The 19,508-nt window shown below is 44.3% G+C and overlaps 1 protein-coding gene across 1 annotated transcript in view; it reads left to right on the forward strand.

The window, feature by feature from the left end:
* The window catches only part of LOC147625088 (U2 small nuclear ribonucleoprotein B'' 2-like), a 53,810-nt gene extending 41,825 nt beyond the window's left edge, over positions 1 to 11,985 (forward strand). The window contains exons 3-5 of the mRNA XM_086818345.1: positions 11,106 to 11,199; positions 11,310 to 11,380; positions 11,484 to 11,985. Coding sequence (XP_086674471.1) covers positions 11,106 to 11,199; positions 11,310 to 11,380; positions 11,484 to 11,771 — 453 coding nt within the window. The 3' untranslated portion in view covers positions 11,772 to 11,985. The remainder of the gene's footprint in view (positions 1 to 11,105; positions 11,200 to 11,309; positions 11,381 to 11,483) is intronic.
* The last annotated feature ends 7,523 nt before the right edge of the window (positions 11,986 to 19,508 follow it).

Genomic DNA, 19,508 nt, shown 5'->3' on the forward strand with positions numbered 1-19,508 from the left:
AGGTAGTTTCTCCAGGCTTTGTGGTTCCGGATTCAGAGGGGGTTGTTGACAGGTTTCATCAGGTTTCCAGGACTTGTTTGTGCACCGTAACAGGTGTTGATCCTTGTGAGCAGTGTGATGTCTCTGTGACTCAGAAGCTGTATGGTTCATTGATCTGGTTGATGGACACCAGATTGGACGGGAGCTTCCTAATGAGGCAGTTGAGCTCTTGGTTGCAGATGTCTCTTTGGGAGGCAGGATTGCGTTTCCTGTGGTTTCTGCGGCATGCGAAGGATCATGGACTCTTGTACGAAGGAGGGGGATTGTTGGATGGAGTCCGACTCCGCGGTTGGAGTGACTCGGTTTGGGGAGGAGATCCAGACACGAGGGGATCTACTTATGGCCCAGGAGCAGTTTTACGGAGCAGCAGGAGGTTACATTGCAGGTTTGGGCTTCCACTGGAGGTACCCATGGTCATCCAGAGGCACTTTGTTCGTGAACAGATCGTTGCTGATGACATCTTGCTGGAGTTCTGTTCGACGGAGGACAGTACGGTGGACCTCTTCACGAAGTCGCTCTCAGGATTTGCTCAGGCGGCACCCCAGCTCTCAGTGGTTGGTCACACAGCCAGGAGCTGAGAGGGGGTGTTAGAAGTCATCTCCTGTCTAGATTTATACACCAGGGCCTTTGTTGTGGGTGTGCCCGCCCTTATGAGGTGTTTTCCCATTTTTCCCCACTCTCCGCATTTTTCCCCTATTTTTTCCCATTTTTCTGAGGCTTGGGAGGGCTGCCAGGTGATGCCATGAGCACCCTATTGCTGGCCGACTGGATCTACATCAGTCGTGGGCTTCAGGGCTGCTGGCCGACTGGATTTGATCAGTCGTGGGCACCTGTTTTGCTGGCCGACTGCATAAATGGCCGACTGCATTTATGCAGTCGTGGGTTTTTTCATCAGTCGTGGGCATTCCTTCAGCTGGCCGACTGCCCTCTATGGGAGGTATATATAGGACCCCAGCCCCCATACCTCATTTGTATCATTCCTTGGGATCTTCTTGTGTATATAGAGCAGAGTTACACGCCTACATCTCTCTCTCTCTTGTGCTGTTTTTTTGCCTGCGTTTTTGCTCGTGTTCCCAAATTTGGTCATCATCTCCGCTGCGTATTCTGACAGATCCGTGGGGATTTGACAGTGGTATCAGAGCATACCTCGTGAACGAGCAAGTCGGTAGGTAGAGAAGAAGAGGTCGAAGAACGGTATGTGTTAAAAAAGCTTGCTGTTTTTTCTGTGCATACTGCAGTTTTCAGATTAGTATGTGCTTTTTCTTCATCAAAGAAACCCATGTTGATGGGAGATGGTAGTGTAGTAAGGGTTGATTGCTTTGCAAAGAAGAGGAGTCGTGTTTGTGCAGTCGCATGAGAGAAAACAGAAAAAAAAGAAAAAAGCATGATGCTTTTCGTTGCTTTTTGTTGAACGAGAGAGAGAGAGCGAGAGAAGTGCTGGATCGTGGCGAGTGGGTTTGCTGGTCGAACGCTGGTGAGCAGGCGATTGGTAGTCGAGTCTGTGCAATTGATAAAGCTGGCAGTCAACGTGCGAGGGCAGCCGTGCTGGCAAGCGTCTAAGGCTCTATTTGCAGGCGGCCAGCAGGCCTGCGTAGCCAGGCAAGCCCAGGCCTACGCCAGGCAGCCAGGTAGCCAAGCCACTTAGGTGCCTAGGCTAGGCCAGGCCAGGCGGGCTGGTGCCCAGGCCAGCGCTCACGCCAGGCGGGCTGGTGCCCAGGCCAGCGCCCAGGCGGCCAGCTCTACGTTGGCAGGTGGCCCAGCGTAAGTAACGGCTGGCGCACACAGACTCCAACCACAGGCGACGCCGACAGTAACGCTGACGGCGAAGGTGACGCCTGCAGACAGCTCGCCGACGGGCTATTCCATGAGGAAGATAGAAAAAAAAAACAAGTAAAGCTTAACGTTAAAAAAAAAAAAAGCTTTCGTTTTTTTTGAGTTAAAATTTTTTTAAAAAAGTTTTAAAAGACCTTTCCTCCAAAGTTTGAAGGTGTTTATTTTTTTTTAAGAACCTAGAATATATATATATCCATATATATATATATTTTCATATATATATATATATATATATATATTTATCAAGAAAAAAAAAACACAAAAGCTAAAGCAAAAGCTAAGTCTAGCTTTTGAAGATTTTTTGGCTTTTTTGGCTTTTGAAGATTGTGTGGTGTACCACCAAAATCATGGTGTATGAGTAACCTGCAGATCACTCGTTAACCAGGCTCATGCCAGCAAGACGATGGGAGATTTACAGTAGTATCGCAACTTGGCACATATGGCAAGCTAGATGCAACAAAGCCAATAACGGTACCCACAGTCTACCAGATGGGTCTATTAGGAGAATTTTTCTTGATATCTTACATACCCTCCACAGCCAGTAGTGGCGAAAGTTGCAGGGAAGCTCTGGCTGCATTGAGGAAGTGGCAGGAACCTTTCTTGAGGCTTTGGCGGCCTGGCCCTTTTCTCACTAATAGAGGTGGTAACTCCACTTTGCATTACTTACAGAGACCACCTATGTGGTTGTTTCCTACCCTCCCCCTATATGAGATAGCCTTCTCCTCATAGAGTGGTCAGCTGAATGAGAAGTATCTCTTTCCCCTCTTTTGATTATTTGATCGTCGCTCTATACATATACGGCGAGTTTGTATCTAGCCCTTCGTGGTTGTATTTAGCCCTTTGTTGATGTTTTTCATTAACTAATAGAAGGATATTTTTCTAACAAAAAATTAATAAGGTCAAAAGGAGGTAGAGGGAACCTAAAATAGCAAAAGGGAGTGGAGATAAGATTTTGAGAACCTAGGACGTGCTGCACTTGTAAATTATTTGTGCACCAAAAATGAACACATCATAGTGTACGAATCCATTCAGCTCGTATCTATGATGATACGATGGTCTCTTCCAAGTCGAAACCCGTTATCGAGCACGGGAACAACAATAAAAGAAAGTTCTCCGCACCTATGGCTAACACGACAGAGGGAAAGTCTTCGGACCAACCTTCGAAGAATTCGAGTTCGACACCAGCGAAGAAGAAACGACTCCTTCGGGCTTTGAAGTTCAAGAAGGAAGGACGTTGTTTTATCTGCGAAGAAAAAGGACACATGCGTAACAAGTGCCCAAAGCAAAAGGGTACCAAGTCAAACGCAGGACCCAAGCCAAAGGCAGCTAACCAGTTGTCTTTGACAGGTACGTCAATTACTGTACTTTCTCGCCCTAGTACTTGTTCTGATTGTCTGTTCAATTCTAAGATATTTGGCATGCATGATCTTCTCCGAGTTTATAGAGAAGTGAATGGCCATAAGGTTTACATTCTTTTAGACCCTGGCAGTTCGCATAACTTTGTTAACTACAAACTTGTGCAGAAATTGAGTCTTGATACGACACTCAGCGACCATACCTATGAGGTACGTCTACCTGCGGGAAGACAAGTTTGGGATCGCAAGGTGGAGATGCTTCCAATCCAGATTCAGGACTACAAAGATACTCTGGAATGCTATGTTATGCATCTGGAAAATGTAGACTTGTTATTAGGGATTGAGTGGTTTAAGACTCTTGACGTCCAGATAGATTGGTCTAGTCATATTTTTTCTTTTCAGCATAGGGACACCAAGTATAGTATTTTAGGTGAGTGTATCCATCTCTCTCAGGGACCTCTTGTAAATACAATTGATTTTGGAAATATAATGGATTTTTCTTTGTATACCGCTTTCCATTGTGTATTGATTCCACTTTCTTCTTTTCTCATCCCTTCCTTGGATGTGAATGAATTAAGTGTGTTTGAAAGCAAAGAATTACAGAAGATACTTGATTCGTTTCAAGATGTATTTCTTAAGGAACTACCATCGGGTTTACCACCTGAACGGGCAGTAGATCATCGTATTGACTTGATCCCTGGTGCTCATCCTGTCAGTATTCCACCTTATAGGATGAGCCAAGCTGAGGAAGATGAGTTGGCTAAACAACTCGAGACTTGGAGAATGTGTATAGATTACAAGAGATTGAACAAGCTGACCATTAAGAACCGTTATCCTCTCCCTAGATCAGATGACCTGATTGACCGGTTAGCAGGAGCGAAATATTTCACAAAGATAGATTTACGTACTGGCTATCACCAGATACGTATTCATGAAAGGCATGTCGAAAGAACCGTCTTTCGGACTAGGTATGGCCATTACGAGTTTCTCGTATTACCTTTTGGGTTAACCAATGCTCCAGCCACTTTCCAGCAAATGATGAACGATCTTTTTCGTGAACATTGAGGAAATTTGTGGTGGTGTTCTTGGATGATATTTTGATATATAGTCGTACTCTTGAGGATCATGTCAGACACCTCACGATTGTCTTAGCTATTTTAAGACAGAATCGACTATATGCTAAATTGAGTAAATGTGAGTTCTTTATGACCGACATCATTTACTTGGGACACAAGATCACTAGAGATGGATTGAGCATTGACTATGACCGAGTTCAGAAGGTTTTGGACTGGCCTATACCACGAACAGTGAAATAACTTCGTTCTTTTTTCGGTTTTGTTGTTTTTGAGAGGTAGGAAAGCTCGTTGGGCAGAGTTAATGCAAGATTTTGATTTTGAGATCCGTTATCGGAAAGCTTAGTCGGATTAGAGAGGTGAATACTTTGTCGTTCATCGAGATTTCTACTGACTTATTTTAGTCATTGAGAGGGCTTTGCAGGACTGATAGTTATTTTGGTCCATTTTGACAGAAGATCCAGGACGGGAGCTCATTGATTGACCAAGACTCGGTGACTGAGCAGTCTACCATTCAGGCTGCAGGAGGTCACTGGATGATTCGGAATGATTTGCTATTCCGTAATGACAAAATTTGTGTACCACAGATCCCGAACATTAGATCCAAGATTCTGAGGGAGTGTCACGACGCCCCTTCTGCTGGACACCCTGGGGTACACAGGACGCTATCCTTAGTGAAACACACTTTTTATTGGCCGAAGATGAAAGGGTATGTAGAAGATTATGTTCTCAAGTGTCAGATTTGTCAGGCAAATAAAGCTGAACGCTTTAGACAGGCTGGGTTGTTGCATCCTTTGCAAACTTGAGGTAATAAATGGGAAAGTATTTCTATGGATTTTATTACCGGATTGCCAAGAACACATCAAGGTCACGATTCTATTTGGGTTGTGGTAGATCGCTTGACAAAGATGGCTAGATTTTTACCGACCCGGAAGACTATTACAGCTACGCAATTAGCTCGGCAGTTTATCGAGCAATTGTTTAGACTGTACGGGTTACCGCAGGACATAGTCAGTGATAGGGACTCTTAAGTTTACGAGTGACTTTTGGAAACTTGTTTTTGAGAAGTTGGAAACAACTTTGAATTTGAGTTTCTCATATCATCCTCAATCTGATGGCCAGATTGAAAGAGTGAATCAGATTTTGGAGGATATGCTTCGGGCATATGTATCCAAAAGACAGAGTTCATGGGAGGATTATCTTCCTATGTTAGAATTTGCATATAACAGTACTAAGCATACGAGTACAGGTTTTAGTCCTGTCATGCTTATGTATGGTTTTCAACCAAGATCACCTGTTACAGTAGGATTCTCAGGACTTCAGCATGATGCAGCACGTAATTTTTTGCAAGATATGTAGGAAATGTTACAAGTTGCAAAGGAATCTATTAGAAGTGCTCAAGACCGAGACAGGTTTTATTCTAATAGACATCGTTCACCTAGAGAGTTCTCTGAAGGAATGATGGTGTATTTGCGAGTTACGAAAGATTCCGAGACTTTACGGACAGGTAGATCTCCGAAATTATCCCCTAGATACTGTGGACCATTTCGTGTTACACGATGGATTGGTTCAGTTGCATATGAATTGGATTTGCCTTCTCATGTGAAAGTTCATCCTGTATTTCATGTCAGTAGACTTAAGGAAGTACTGGGTGGAGCAGATCAGTTAGTTACTCCTCAAGAAATTATAGATGTCCAGGACATGACATTTGTTCCGCACGAACCTGAAAAGATTCTTGGATTTCGTGAACGAAGATTGCGTCATACGCTTATCACGGAATACAAGATCAAGTGGAAGGATCGTGTTGAGGAGGACGCTACATGGGAGACATTGACTTCTCTTCAGAGAGATTACCCTGGCTTTTTAGTGAGCTCACGAGTGAGCTCTTAGAGGAAGGTGTGCACAGTGTGTATCTACCGTGTGCTATACGCATGCAATACTAGTTTCGAGGCTTGGGGAAGCTTGGAACTAGGCAGGCTGATTGACGAGCTGAGTTAGGGAAATACTAACGGGCGGGCACCCAAGTATGGACGGGCGGGCGGCCAAGTGTGGACGCCCGATGACCGGCCAAGAGCCTATAAAAGGGTGGCCAAGGTTAGTTATTGTATTATAGAGAGTCTCGCGAGTTTGTGAGAGCTCTATGGTCTTGGAGCCTGGATCTAGTGCAGACGTGCACCTGCTTTATGCAGCCGAGGCCGGCAGCAGTCTCGAGGCCCGCGAGGGCAGCTTCGTGGCGGTATGTGACGTCGCGAGGAGGAGATTGGTCGGTATGTCATCCTAGTTAGCTCAGCTCGTGGCTCGGTGGGGACAGCCAAGACTGTGGGCTCTCCCACGGCTGTCATGGTTGGGAGGTGAGTCAGGCCTGCACCCCCTTGCTTATTTGTTTGTTCGTTTGTTTGTAGGATTCGAGTTTTGAACCAAGATCGATCACGAGGGGATCCGTGGGGATTTGACAGGTTGGAATCGGATGTCTTCTTATTCTCCTTGCTTAGTGCCTTCATTGCCGTCTCGAGGGCCTCGAGTTTCTCTTGGAGACTCGGGGCCATTCCTCGAGATTGAGGAGAGAGAGAGAGAGAGTTATGTTGCTGCCTTGGGGGCTTGAGCAAGGGAGGTGCGGAGGGAGGCAAGGAGGGAGGCCACACACCCTAGCGGAGAGGGAGGTGACCCATCATATTGCCAGTGGGGAAAGGGGGCCACACACCCTAGCGGAGAGGGAGGCGACCTAGCATATTGCCAGCAGTACTGGCCATCAGTGGCGAACAGAGAGGGCGGAAGTGAACAGGGAACAGCGAAGGCGGCAGTGAGCAGGGGCGGCCCAGGGAGAAGGCGGTGGCGAACAAAGAACAGCGAAGGCGGCGGTGAGCAGGGCGGCCTAGGGAGAAGGCGGCGGCGACAGTAGCGAACAGAGGAGAGGCCACACACCCTAGCGGATTTGGAGACGACCCAGCATATTGCCAGTGGGGAAAGGGGGCCACACACCCTAGCGGAGAGGGAGGCGACCCAACATATTGCCAGCAGTATTGGCCGTCAGTGGCGAACAGAGAGGGCGGAAGTGAACAGGGAACAGCGAAGGCGGTGGTGAGCAGGGGCAGCCCAGGGAGAAGGCGGCGGCGAACAAGGAATAGCGAAGGCGGCGGTGAGCAGGGGCGGCCCAGGGAGAAGGCGGCGGCAACAGTAGCGAACAGAGGAACAGCGAAGGCGGCGGTGAGCAGGGGCGGCCCAGGGAGAAGGCGGCGGCGACAGTAGCGAACAGAGGAGAGGGCAGCGAACAGAGCAGAGGGCGGCGAACAGAGGAGAGGGCGGCGAGCAGGGGATAGCAGGGGGGCTGGCGAGAGAGAGAGAGAGAGAGAGAGAGAGAGAGAGAGAGAGAGAGAGATTAACGTCTGCAAAAGGCCAAAATTGGCCTATGAGACAAACAAGTAGTACAATGATGTTCCTCTAGTCATCAAGAGGAAAATGTAGAGTGAGAATAAAATGTACAAGTATGACAACACGACCATAGGGGACTCAATAGTGGTGTACAAATGAGAGGGTGTGGATGGAGTACTAGGGCTACTAATGCATCTCTATATGCTGAAGGGGTGATACAAGTATGATATGTTATCTACTCCTAACTCCATCCAGTCCCATAGTCTGGGTACAATATGTCATACATCCGATCTGAGGATGCCGTAAATGTCTGGAACATGCGTCCTGGATCAGAGCAAAAATGTGCCAGCTGCTCCTGGACCTCCTGCTGATGTCGAGACCGGATGGCCGCGATCTCTCTGTGGTGTAGCCGTGGTGTCTGGTAGCCGGCTAGTCTGGGTCGTCGCCTAGCTCGAATCTCCTCCGCTCGCAGAGATGTTACTCCCAGTGTGTGTGGCTGGGCTACTGGTGCCAATCTCTGGAAGAAGACAATCAACTGGGACTGTCTTCCTCCGCTATGATGTGCGGGTGTCTGAAGTAAGATCTCTCTGTGTCTCTGTAGTGCTAGTAGTAGTCTGCCTAGTTGTCTCTGGTCTGATCTCTCCCAAATCTGTCTAAGTGATGTGGTCCCTCTAAAAACCTCAGGATAGCATGCCCTGATCTCCTGCAAAGCACCACACTAGCAAACAAAATGCTCCTCTGTCTCTACCCCCGTCTGGCATAATCTGCAAATGCGCTTTGCTCGAGGGATGCGTGCTGCTCTCCCAGTCTCGATCTCTAGTTGGTGTGATGAGACCCTTAGTCGCCCAATGGCTACTCTGGCTCCATGTGATAAGTGGACCTCCAAGTATCGTGGTTGCTGGATGAAGCCGTCTGTGGAGGTGCTCAAGAAGTGGTCTTTGTAGTAGAGCAACTTCGTCGGGAGTGAGTGGCTGACTGGGAGATAGCCAAGTCTCCTGTATGTGGCCTTGCCAAATGTCATGTCTCATGACTTTGTTCCTCTCTGTCTGAGAGAGGCGTCTGTGTGGTGCAGCTAGGTCATACTGTAAGGGTGGTAATATGTCAATATCAATCCTGTGTGATGATATCCACTGTACCACCTGGGAGTACCATGACCAGGTATGTCCCTCCTCAGCAAGCTGTCTGGATGCCTGAAAAGCAGCCCGAGATACCCGATTCAGTGGGAGATCCCGCATCCTGTGTATAAAAGATATAGTCTGGAACATGGCCTCTACTAACATAGGTGGTACAGCAAACTCCGCTCGAAGGATATCATGTGGTACTGAAGGTTTGCTGCAGATCATCCGTGAGAGCATCAAAATCTGAGGGCGCTCTATCTGTGTCCATGAGGATGTAGCCAAACCTGGTGCCCATACTGCTGCTGCATCCATCAATGCTGGAGTAACTAGTGTATCAAATAGCCACCTCTTAGTACGGGGCTCCTGGAAGAAAACAAAGACTAAAGCTATGAGCTGGGAATATCAAATCTGAGCCATATAATACAAAGTGGGACCATCATCATCATACAACCTAAGGAGCTAAACCCCTGGTAGGGGGAGGGGGCCATCAAGGATATCGAGCATGGCGTTAGCCTGTAGAAGGTTTTGCAGATCCGCAAGGCATGGGAAGGTGGCTCTGTGCCTCTCCAAGTTCTTCTCGAGCTGGGGCTGATGTTTGTGTTGTTAACGAGGTCTAGGGAGTTTGGGACGTCAGCTCGCTGTAGTGTCGTGGCCTGGTCTAGAGTCACACCAAAGTGGGGTTTGGCGGGGGGTCTGGGCACTCCAGAATGTGTGGCTCGATGAGGCTGTGGGTATGTCATCCATGGCTGGTGGGGTGTCCTCTCGTGGTCGGAGGAATCACCTGGGGCTGGCAGCTGCGGTGGATGTCTCCCATGGGGTCTCGACTCCCTAAATCAGCGAGTCTCTATGGCGATGAAGCTCATTAGGAAGAGGCCCAGGCACTGCTGATTTGGGTAATCCATGATCTTGGATAAGGATCCAAACCCCTCTCTGAAGAGACTGTGGAGCCTCCCTCGAAGCTCATAATATACGGTGCATTTGAATATGAAGTGCTCCTTTGACTTGACCTCCTGCTAGCACATAGTGCATATCGTCTCCTCACGAGGTATCTGCGTGTCTCTATTCTTAGGCGGTGTGTGACACCCGCAACTGGCCCACTGCAATCCGCATGGCATGTGACATGTATATGTCAAGATATCTGGCCCTCAGTATGAAACCATCCCTTGTAAGCCTCATGAAAGTATCCATGTAGTACTGCCGTTTGTGTGAGACTAGCTCATGACACGTGTTGTGATCCGGGTATCCTGTATGTATAGTGCCAATAAATCATATTTAATCACCTGGTTCCTGTCATCCTGAGAGAGCTTGATGAATGGGGAGTCCGGGTCGTACTAGAGGGGGGGGGAGGCGATCCATCTTGAGTCCTTGGCTCGTGAACCAGGTGCGTACTCGGCTATACCATGACTCGTGCCCATCTGTTGCTAGCTGCTGGGAGGACTGTAGGGCGAGCCTTGGGAGTCTCCAGGGGGCCATGGCACTGATCTTGTGAATGAATGTGACTGTCTGGAAGAGTGCCTCTACTAGAGAGAGAAAGAAGAAAGAAAGAAAGCTGGATTAATGTCTACTAGAGGCCGAACAAGACCTATGAGACAAATCAATGTACAATTGTCAATGTCTTCTGGATGTCCAGAAAAAAAAGGACAAAATGAACATGAAATAAACTATGAAAGTACTGAGCTAGTGGGGGGTGTGATGGATGGAGCACTACTGCTAGAGGCTCAGTATGTAACCTATATGCGCAGGGTATACAAGAATGCAATGCAGATTTGTCTAGCTCCAACCAATACCATAATGGGGGTGTAATATGTGATACATAGGCGATGGCGAGGCAAAAATACCTTGGAGCATGATCGCCGGGTGTGAGTGTAAGTGAGCTAGCCGCTCTTGGATATGGTGCTGATGTCGAGCCCGTATCTCTGTGATCTCCCTCTGATGTAGTCTGGGAGTCTGGTAGCGTGGTGCTCTTGGTCTCCGTCTGGCTCGGAGGTCCGCAACGCGCTGAAGTGTAACCCCCTCTTGTGTCAGAATAGGCACTGGGATAATCTCTGGAAGAAATCAGTGAGCTGGAGCTGTTGCCCACCTCTCCCTGTGGTATGAGTCCGTAGTAGTGTCATTAGAGAGAGATACACCACCATCTTCAGTGGACATCCCTCACTCCGCTAGATCATGGGGTCCGCAGACCAGCGCAGATTTGGCCAGTTCTTGCTAGAGACACAGCGCCACAGAGAGAGAGAGAGAGAGAGAGAGAGAGAGAGAGAGAGAGAGAGAGAGTGTTGTTTGACGTGCTTACTCATCTCTTTTTAACATATTACTGTCAGAGAATACAATATGCAAAAACAAAGTCTGATGCCATAGCAAAAGCTGATGGGACCTACGTACCAAAAGAGCGGAGGAAAAAGCAAGAGGAAAAAGGTCTCTTAACTGATATGGGTGCTTCTGTTCTACTTTTTTAAGAGTCTTGGAGATGTCTATGATGCCAGTGCTTACTTATGAGCAATGTATCCTTTTGTTTCAAATTCCAGCTGAGAAAAAACGGAGGGAGCAACATGCAGAACCGCATAATGCATCTCATCAAACTCCATATGGTGCTTCTGTAAGTGCATGTGAATGTTGTTCTGGTGGAAGCTTTTTAAGAACTCCAGGGATCTTTTGAGGTTATTTTTCTGAGCTTTTTCTAATGGTTATGATTTATACAGGTGCCGCCTCAATTCCAGCCGCCCAAGCCTGTTGTACCTGAGGCGCCCGCCCTTCCCAACAGTATACTCTTTGTGCAAAATCTGCCTCATGAGGCCAACTCCATGATGTTGCAAATGCTGTTTCAACAGTTTCCGGGCTTCAAGGAAGTCCGGATGATAGAAGCCAAACCGGGAATTGCTTTTGTGGAGTATGGAGACGAGATGCAGGCTACCACTGCCTTGCAGGCCCTTCAGAACTTCAAAATTACACCACAGAATCCTATGCAAATCACATACGCTAAAAAGTAGAGCTAGAAATGCAGATCACCGTCGCTCTTGATCATCCAAGCTATCATTATATGATCAGAGTTTCCTTGAAATGGTCACAGAAAGCATTAGGACATTTCTACTGGACTTAATTTATGCTTTTGGGGATATGCTTTATCACAAGGTTTAGATTCGAGTTACTTTAATGTTTTGTAGTCATGGTTTTTGATTGTTTATGGTTGATCTACTGTTTGAGACCTGAGCTTCTTTTTGGATTGTGAAATATGCTAGTGTTTGCTTTCTAGCTCAAAAATATCAAAGGTTGAAGCCACTGATAGACAGACCTCATGAATGTGGGAGGGTGTGGGTGCATAATGCAGACGTAGCCATGGGTGCATAATGCAGAGGTAGCCATGCTGGTCTCATGCCCCATTGCAAACTGAGTGCCCTGAATGCATCCCCTTGATCTTATCGGAAGAAGGCAGAATTTGGCAACATTTTAGCGGCTTTTGAAGGAAATCTACCTTACGCATACCGCCCGCGGGGGGGGGGGGGGGGGGGGGGGGGGGGGGGCTTCTTTCTATGTGAGACTAATGACTGCTGTTGCATAAAATTGTGTGCACGCGTGTGTTTTCCAGAAAGGAGACTTATATTGAGAAGAAAATAATAGTATGAAGGGAGATCTCAAACCAAAATGTAGGGAGGTAATCAGCCAATCGGGGCCACTAGGCTGCAATAAAAGCCCTGTATGAGTGGAGGAGAAGAAAATACCATGGTTCCACTCTCATAAATCTGTTGCGCTTATGGATAAAAATTGTGTTTTTGAGCGTGTATAGCTAAATACAGTGTCTGTTGAGTTTAGGAGGTCAGGCATTGTTTTTATAAACCACTACATGTAGATATTCTGAAATTAGGAATGCCTGTAGTTGAATTAGGATTTGTTGCAGCAGGTTCTGAATTAAGGGTTTTTTTAAAAGAAGAACTAGGGTATTCTTTCTGCAATTAAGGCTTTTTAAGGATTTCTGCATGGCTCTGCAAAGTCAGGGTTTTGTGGTTTCTATGTTAGAGAAGTAATCACCATATTGCACTATATAGACGAGTTGTGAAAGCAGTGCGTTTTTTCATCAATTGATGGTTCAAGTGAGAGAAGCGTGTTTCAAGTATTTTTTTTGATACAGGTAGTGGTTTGATGCATGCATTTCTTGGGCGAATGGTGGAGGTTGATTTTCAAGGGGCGTGAAGTGGAAGATGATCTTTTGCGCAACTAGCCACACGGCTTCATAGGCACAATTTATATTGGAGCCTTAGAAGGGAATGCAATGGCTCAACATAGAATGCTGTGACAATTGCCATCAAATTCACTTTTGACACGTATGGATCAATTGATGCAGGCAGGGAGAGAAATCCCAAAGAGTGTTTTGAGACTCTAGGATCACTACCAAACTTTTGCCTCTGAAGCTCGAATGCTGAGGGGGGCTCCAGTCTCCAGAGAGGGCTCCTCTGAGCAGCAAGCATCATCCCTCTCTGAGCAGCAAGCATCGATGCGTCCTAGAGGGTTGGAATGTTTTAGGTTTCTCGCAGTGTTGGATTTGCAGTAGAGGTGAAAGGTGATGGGAAAGGACCCTAGAGCTATGGTGGGGTGTTGTAGATGGCATTGGCAATGGAGAAAAAAATGCCTCTTGAAGTGGAGTGTGTTGTTTGAGCACGTTAGGTGCCAACTATGGTTCATGTGGTAGAGAGACTAGCGCCAACAAACATGCAGGCCAGAAAGTCAGTTAGAGAAGACTATGGAAAAGATGATGGCAGAGTACTCAGATCTAGAATTGCATTAGGGGATAGAGCAGAAATCACATTGCTTTGAATGCCAGGGAAAGGGTCGTGTGCAGGGTGATTGTCTAAGGCTGGCTAAGAAGAATGAAGAGAAACTAGTGGCATTAGAATTATCCCAAGTATTAACAATCCAAGTAAACATACATGGTTAACATACATACTATACATGAAGATGGATGTATACATATAGGTGCCTGTAGCAAGAAACTAACGAGACTAGACATAGGTTGGATGGAGAAACCGAGTAGATACATACATGGTATATATAGAGATTGAACCAAGTTTACATGAATGAAACGATGCATGTAGATGGTAGTATATATGTAGATGTATAGTATACATGGTAACATATATGGCAATGATACATAATCGAGTAAGAAACTAAAGATATGCTTAAAGAAACTAAAGAGATTAATCCAAGTGCCTGTAAGTCTTATTCATGGAGGTTTACAATGCCAGTTATGATGATAGATGCTAAAAATCTAGTTATGATTACATTTCACTTAGAATAGAGGCGTGACTATAGGTGACTAGAGGTAGAGGTAGACGGCATAGTCTACCTCATACCCACTAAGAACAAGATCTTATTCACTCTCTTTTTCTTCTTGAATTGTCTACTCTTTTCTCTCTCTAATTTTGGATTTCCCTCCCCTAAAACTCATTTCTTTGATTTTCGTCAATTCTTCTCCTCCTATTTCCTGACGTCCATGCTTTGTTTCTTTCTTTTTGATGTGTTCTTTTTTCTTTGATTTTCTTTGCTCTTGGGATTTTGTGTTCTGTGGGCGTTGGAGCTGTATGCAATGTATACATATTATGGTGTAAGACGTGAAGATTAAAGGAAAAAACAAACTTGAGAGAGGTGATGAAGGTTGGTAAGTAAGGGGCGTGTGAGGTGCAGGAGGGTGGCAGGTGGCATCTGTGACACCCAGATTGTGTGTGTGTTTGTGTGAGTTGGGAGAAGCAACAGATTCCAAGTTGGCGCTCGTGATGGTGATGAAGGAGCTCATAAGAGGACATGGCCTTTGTGCATGAGACGTGGTGTGCACTTGAGGTTTGCTCTCATTGAAAAAGATACTGACCTGGCACCGCGCATTCAAAGTGACCATACATACATACATACATACATACATACATATATCTCAATGATCTTTCTCTCTTCATTTTCTTTTTGTAAAGATTTAAAGTTTATTAATTCGATTTAATGTATTATTTAAGATATTTCATTAAATTTTAATGACCAATGCAAAGAGTATGTTGGTGACTAACCTCCATAGTAGAGAGAATTGCTTGATTGTTGTTGCAATGATGACAATGTGTACTTGTTGAATTACCAAATGTTAGCTGTACTAGAAACACATGTAAGATCAATCTCAATGTATGAATACATGAAAGGCATCGAAGAGAGAGAGAGAGAGAGAGAGAGAGAGAGAGAGAGAGAGAGAGAGAGAGTGAGAGAAGAAGAAGAAGAAGACGAAGAAGAAGAAGAAGAAGAAACCCTTTTTAATGTCGTGGGAACAATCCCAAGAGACCAAATATGATCTATCCGACGGGAGTGAGATTCGAACACAAGACGTGTTGAATAACAACTCCATGAGCTAACCAATCTACCACACTTGGGTGTGTGTGTGTGTGAGAGAGAGAGAGAGAGAGAGAGAGAGAGAGAGAGAGAGAGAGAGCACAAAATAGCTACCACGTGCAAGGTAGAAAGCAACAAGGAAAAAGAGAGAGAAAGACAGCTATTGGGATAGAAGCAAAGAAGAGTGGATGGGTAGTTGTTGGGCAATGAGCTTTTTCCTAGCCATTATGATGTTTTGTATCACAAAGTGTGACATTTAATGTCACTCTAGACATCAATTTTCCACGGAGAGTAATTGAGTGGTATCTGATGTTAGTAGTGACATCATTAATGATGTTTTACGACATGTCCCATATGCATCACTCATAATGTCTTTTGACACTTAAAAATTTTACACTGTGAAGTGACTTTATGAGCGGTGTTAAGCCCCCAATTCGCTTGTAGAGCACAAATAATATACATTTCCATTAGAAGTGCACAAATCTTCAAGAGTGCCTTAAAAAAACAAAGTCAATAGTATTCCCATAGTGTAAAAATTATGTATAATTAAACAAGCTGCCATGAAATAAGGAAAATTTCAATGATCAAGCATTTTCTATTATTAAGTCACATGACCATGCAGTTGGAATTATGGAAAAAAATTGGAAACAAAATTTTGTTTTCAACATATTTTCAACATGCCAACTGCATGGCCATGTGACTTGATATCTCTTTCTCATCTCCTTGGGAAGAGCTAATGGAGGAGGTGAAATCACTCATAATGTTGCTAACTCTAAAAAGGAGAGCAAGTAAGCACTAGATCAATCATAAGAACATTTGTAAGAAGATAATATTTTGTGATTTCAAGAGACCTTTTAAATATGGGACATGCATAAAGAGAAATCTAACTGACACCGATCTAGCATAATATCAGAGGCTTTGTTCATTCAAACAAGAATCATGGCCATAAGTCTTTAGGGTTGTATGTGGAATGAATGATAAAGAAACTTAGGTTTAAAAAAGGTTTCTTATTTGGTCTCATTGAAATATGAATTTTTGAATTGAGCGAGGCACAAAGTGAAGGCAACAAAACCAAACATGTTGTGGTTCAAAATTGGTGTTTCCAATAGAGGCCACTCGTCGTTCATTTTCAGTTGATTTGATATATCAATTGTCTCCCACTACCCATGCACTCCCCCACCCCACCCCACCCCACCCCACCCCACCCCACCCACTTCCCATTGATGCCCATACCCCCGCCGCTCTGTCCCTCGCCCATGCACACCTGCCAAAACCCAACTCCCCCCCTCCCCCTTGCATGTGCCTCCATCCCCTACACAATGTCCCTTGCCCTATCGTATGCACGCACCACCCATCCCCTTATGCATGCCCATGTGCCCTTGCACACCTCGCCCTCGTCCTCGCCCTCACCCTTGCCCCGACTCCCACTCCCACCCCATCCCCCATTTGCCTATATGCACACACAACCACCCCCACTCTCCCCACACTCTTGCTTCTCGATAAAAAATCAAGAACCTACTCCATCAAACAGAGCTCCATCAATTGGAATTCCACAACATCGATGGGATTTTAGAATCCACTCCATCGATAGTATGGAGTCTAGAATTAAAGTGGATTCTAGAATCCAAATAGCGGGAATTTTTTTTTCAAAGTTTGTCTTGATAGAGTGAAGTTCTTGTTCTCATAGATGGAAATTTGGATTCTAGAATCTATTCCATTAACAAAAATTCCACTACATAGACGAAAATTTGGATCCTAGAATCCCCTCTATTGACAAAGTCAATTCTAAAATATACTCTATCGTTTTAGAATCCAAATTTCCATCGATGGAGTGAAATTTTCATCCATAGTTGGACGAAAATTTAAATTCTATAATCCACTCCATCGACAAAGTGGATTCTAGAATCCACTTTCTGTCCACATTCGGACAAAAATTTGGATTCTAGAATCCACCTTTGTCAACAATGGGAATTCTAGAATCCACTTAATTGATGGAGTGGATTTTGGAATCCAAATTCTATAAAAAAGAGTTGTCGTTTGCGTGATTTAGTTATCGTTTTTCATAACTAGTTTTTGAGGTGTTTTACAAATTAATCACTGTTTTGTGAATGCTATAACTCAAAATCTAGCCATTGAATCGAGGTGAACTTAAAAATAAAAATAAATTGCTCAATGGGATCTAATGTCTGACTATTGGGATTGTCAGGTTTTTATTTAAATATGGAGATGTCTTAATTTTTATTAGGTCGCTTTTATGGCCTAAAATTTGAGGACTAATATACCTACCTATATTAACACCAAAATCTATTTTAAATCATCCACCGGATCAACTTAGTGTAAAAAGAAAATTTATTTGAGGTCATGGACTAGTTGCTTCTAGGAAGGTTTCATCAAATTCTTTTCGGTCTAGAAGAAACATGAGTTCTTTTATTTATCAGTTTGTGGATAGCACGTAACCTAATTTAGAGATCTATATTGTCACCAAAATTAACTTTGATCTTGTTGTTGGATTGACTTGGTATAAAAGGAAATCTGTAACATGAGATCTACCAATGGATTCATGAGATATTGATACATGGGTACATAGATGTTGATTGGGTTGATAGTCTTGCAAACAACATGAGATCTATCAATGGCTTCAGGAGATACAGATACATGGGTACACAGATGCTGATTGGGTTGATAGTGTTGCAGATAATATGAGATCTACCAACGACTTTATGTTTTCTTTTGGGAGTACTGCTGTGAGTAGGAGCATCAAGAAACAACCGATAGTTATCTTATCGAGTAGTACATATGTAGAATATAGGGGTTCTCTTATGGCAACTTGTGAGGTAGCATGATTTTAGAAGCTACTTGATGATATGGGTGAGCCTGAGCCTACAGGACCGTTATCATTTATCGTGACAACATGAGTAGCATACAAATGGCTAGTAACCCAGTCTATCATACTAGGACAGAGGTCCTTTGCATTCTAACCACTCCCCAACCCTCTCTTCCCTAGTAGTAAAGAAATTCTTTCTATGTAGAGAACTCTAGGAAGGGGGATTACACAAAGATTTTCTAGTGTAATAAACCTTTCAAAGCCTCTTAAAACCACCTTATGATGGAAATTTCCAAGATTTTGATGGAACATGTGAGCTTGTAGAGTATCTTGAGAAATTTAAACACACGTGAAGTCTTTGTGGAGACCCCATTATCCCACAAATGTGCAAGCCTTAAATCTATGTTTGGATGGCAAAGTAACTCAGTGGTTTTGTACCTTAAGACTTGGGAAATAAAGGTTAATTTTGGAGTGCTAAAAGAAGCCTTTATGCATAGATTCTCAAGATGTGGCTTTAAATGGAGTGCAGTAAGAGATCTCTACACAATAGAGCAAAAACTTGAGGGAACTATATGGGATTGCATCTTGCACATGATAACCCTGAACTCACAATGTCAAATGTGAGGATGGAGAGAAACTCAATGAAGTGTAATTGAAGATAAGTTTCCTCATGGGATCAAAGAAAAACACTTTGCACAATTTGTTCATAATCTCAAAACTTGATTCTTTTGATCAAGTTGCAAAGAAGTAATTTGTTTAGATGGCAACACGATGGAGGATAATTGTTAAAAATGGGATCTTCCTCATCATTGATAGAAGCAAATAGTTTAGATGGGATGTTCCTCATCTAAATGTAGAAGCAAGAGCCAAACATAAATTAATATATGAAATGTCAAACATAGAATTCCATACCACCGTGCTTGAGACCTTGGGAAGAAAATTTCAAGAAGGGTATGAGCTTATCAATTATCAAACAATCCATGAGACCCCTTTCGCTTATGGATCAAATGTGTTGTGTACCTTGCCACTTATAATTTCCAACACTACCATCCCAATTCACCTAAGTCAATAATTTTTATACTCCAATATGGGCCATGACACATCACATTGTCATTTATGTGTAGCAACAAAGAACACCTCATTCCCAAAGGATACCATTGGGAACTCAAGTTCCCTCGACTCAAAAAAAGATATTAAACAAGTCCTAGAAGCTACTATGGAAGCATTTAAGCCGTAATTTTAAAGATTTTAAAATGGTGGACTGCACAATGTGGCAGACTACCCACATTGTGAATGACACCTTATAGCCCTTATGTGAATGATGTGCAATTGATCACATGTTCACAGATTTCCCGAGGAGATCTACGTTAACGCAATCAACCTCATATTACTTAACAGTCAACATCTTAAGTGTGTAGAATGGGTGGTGGTCCACAATAACTTTGAATGTGCTCACATGTTTGCAAGACAAGGTGCAAGGAAAAATCAAAAAGCTGTGTAAACGAGTATTGTACATGATGGCTGGAGAAGAACTTCTTGAAATAGTAAT

Source organism: Cibotium barometz, chromosome 24 (assembly GCF_041138505.1).
Source record: "Cibotium barometz isolate CiBa-2024 chromosome 24, ASM4113850v1, whole genome shotgun sequence".
Taxonomy (NCBI): Eukaryota; Viridiplantae; Streptophyta; class Polypodiopsida; order Cyatheales; family Cibotiaceae; genus Cibotium; species Cibotium barometz.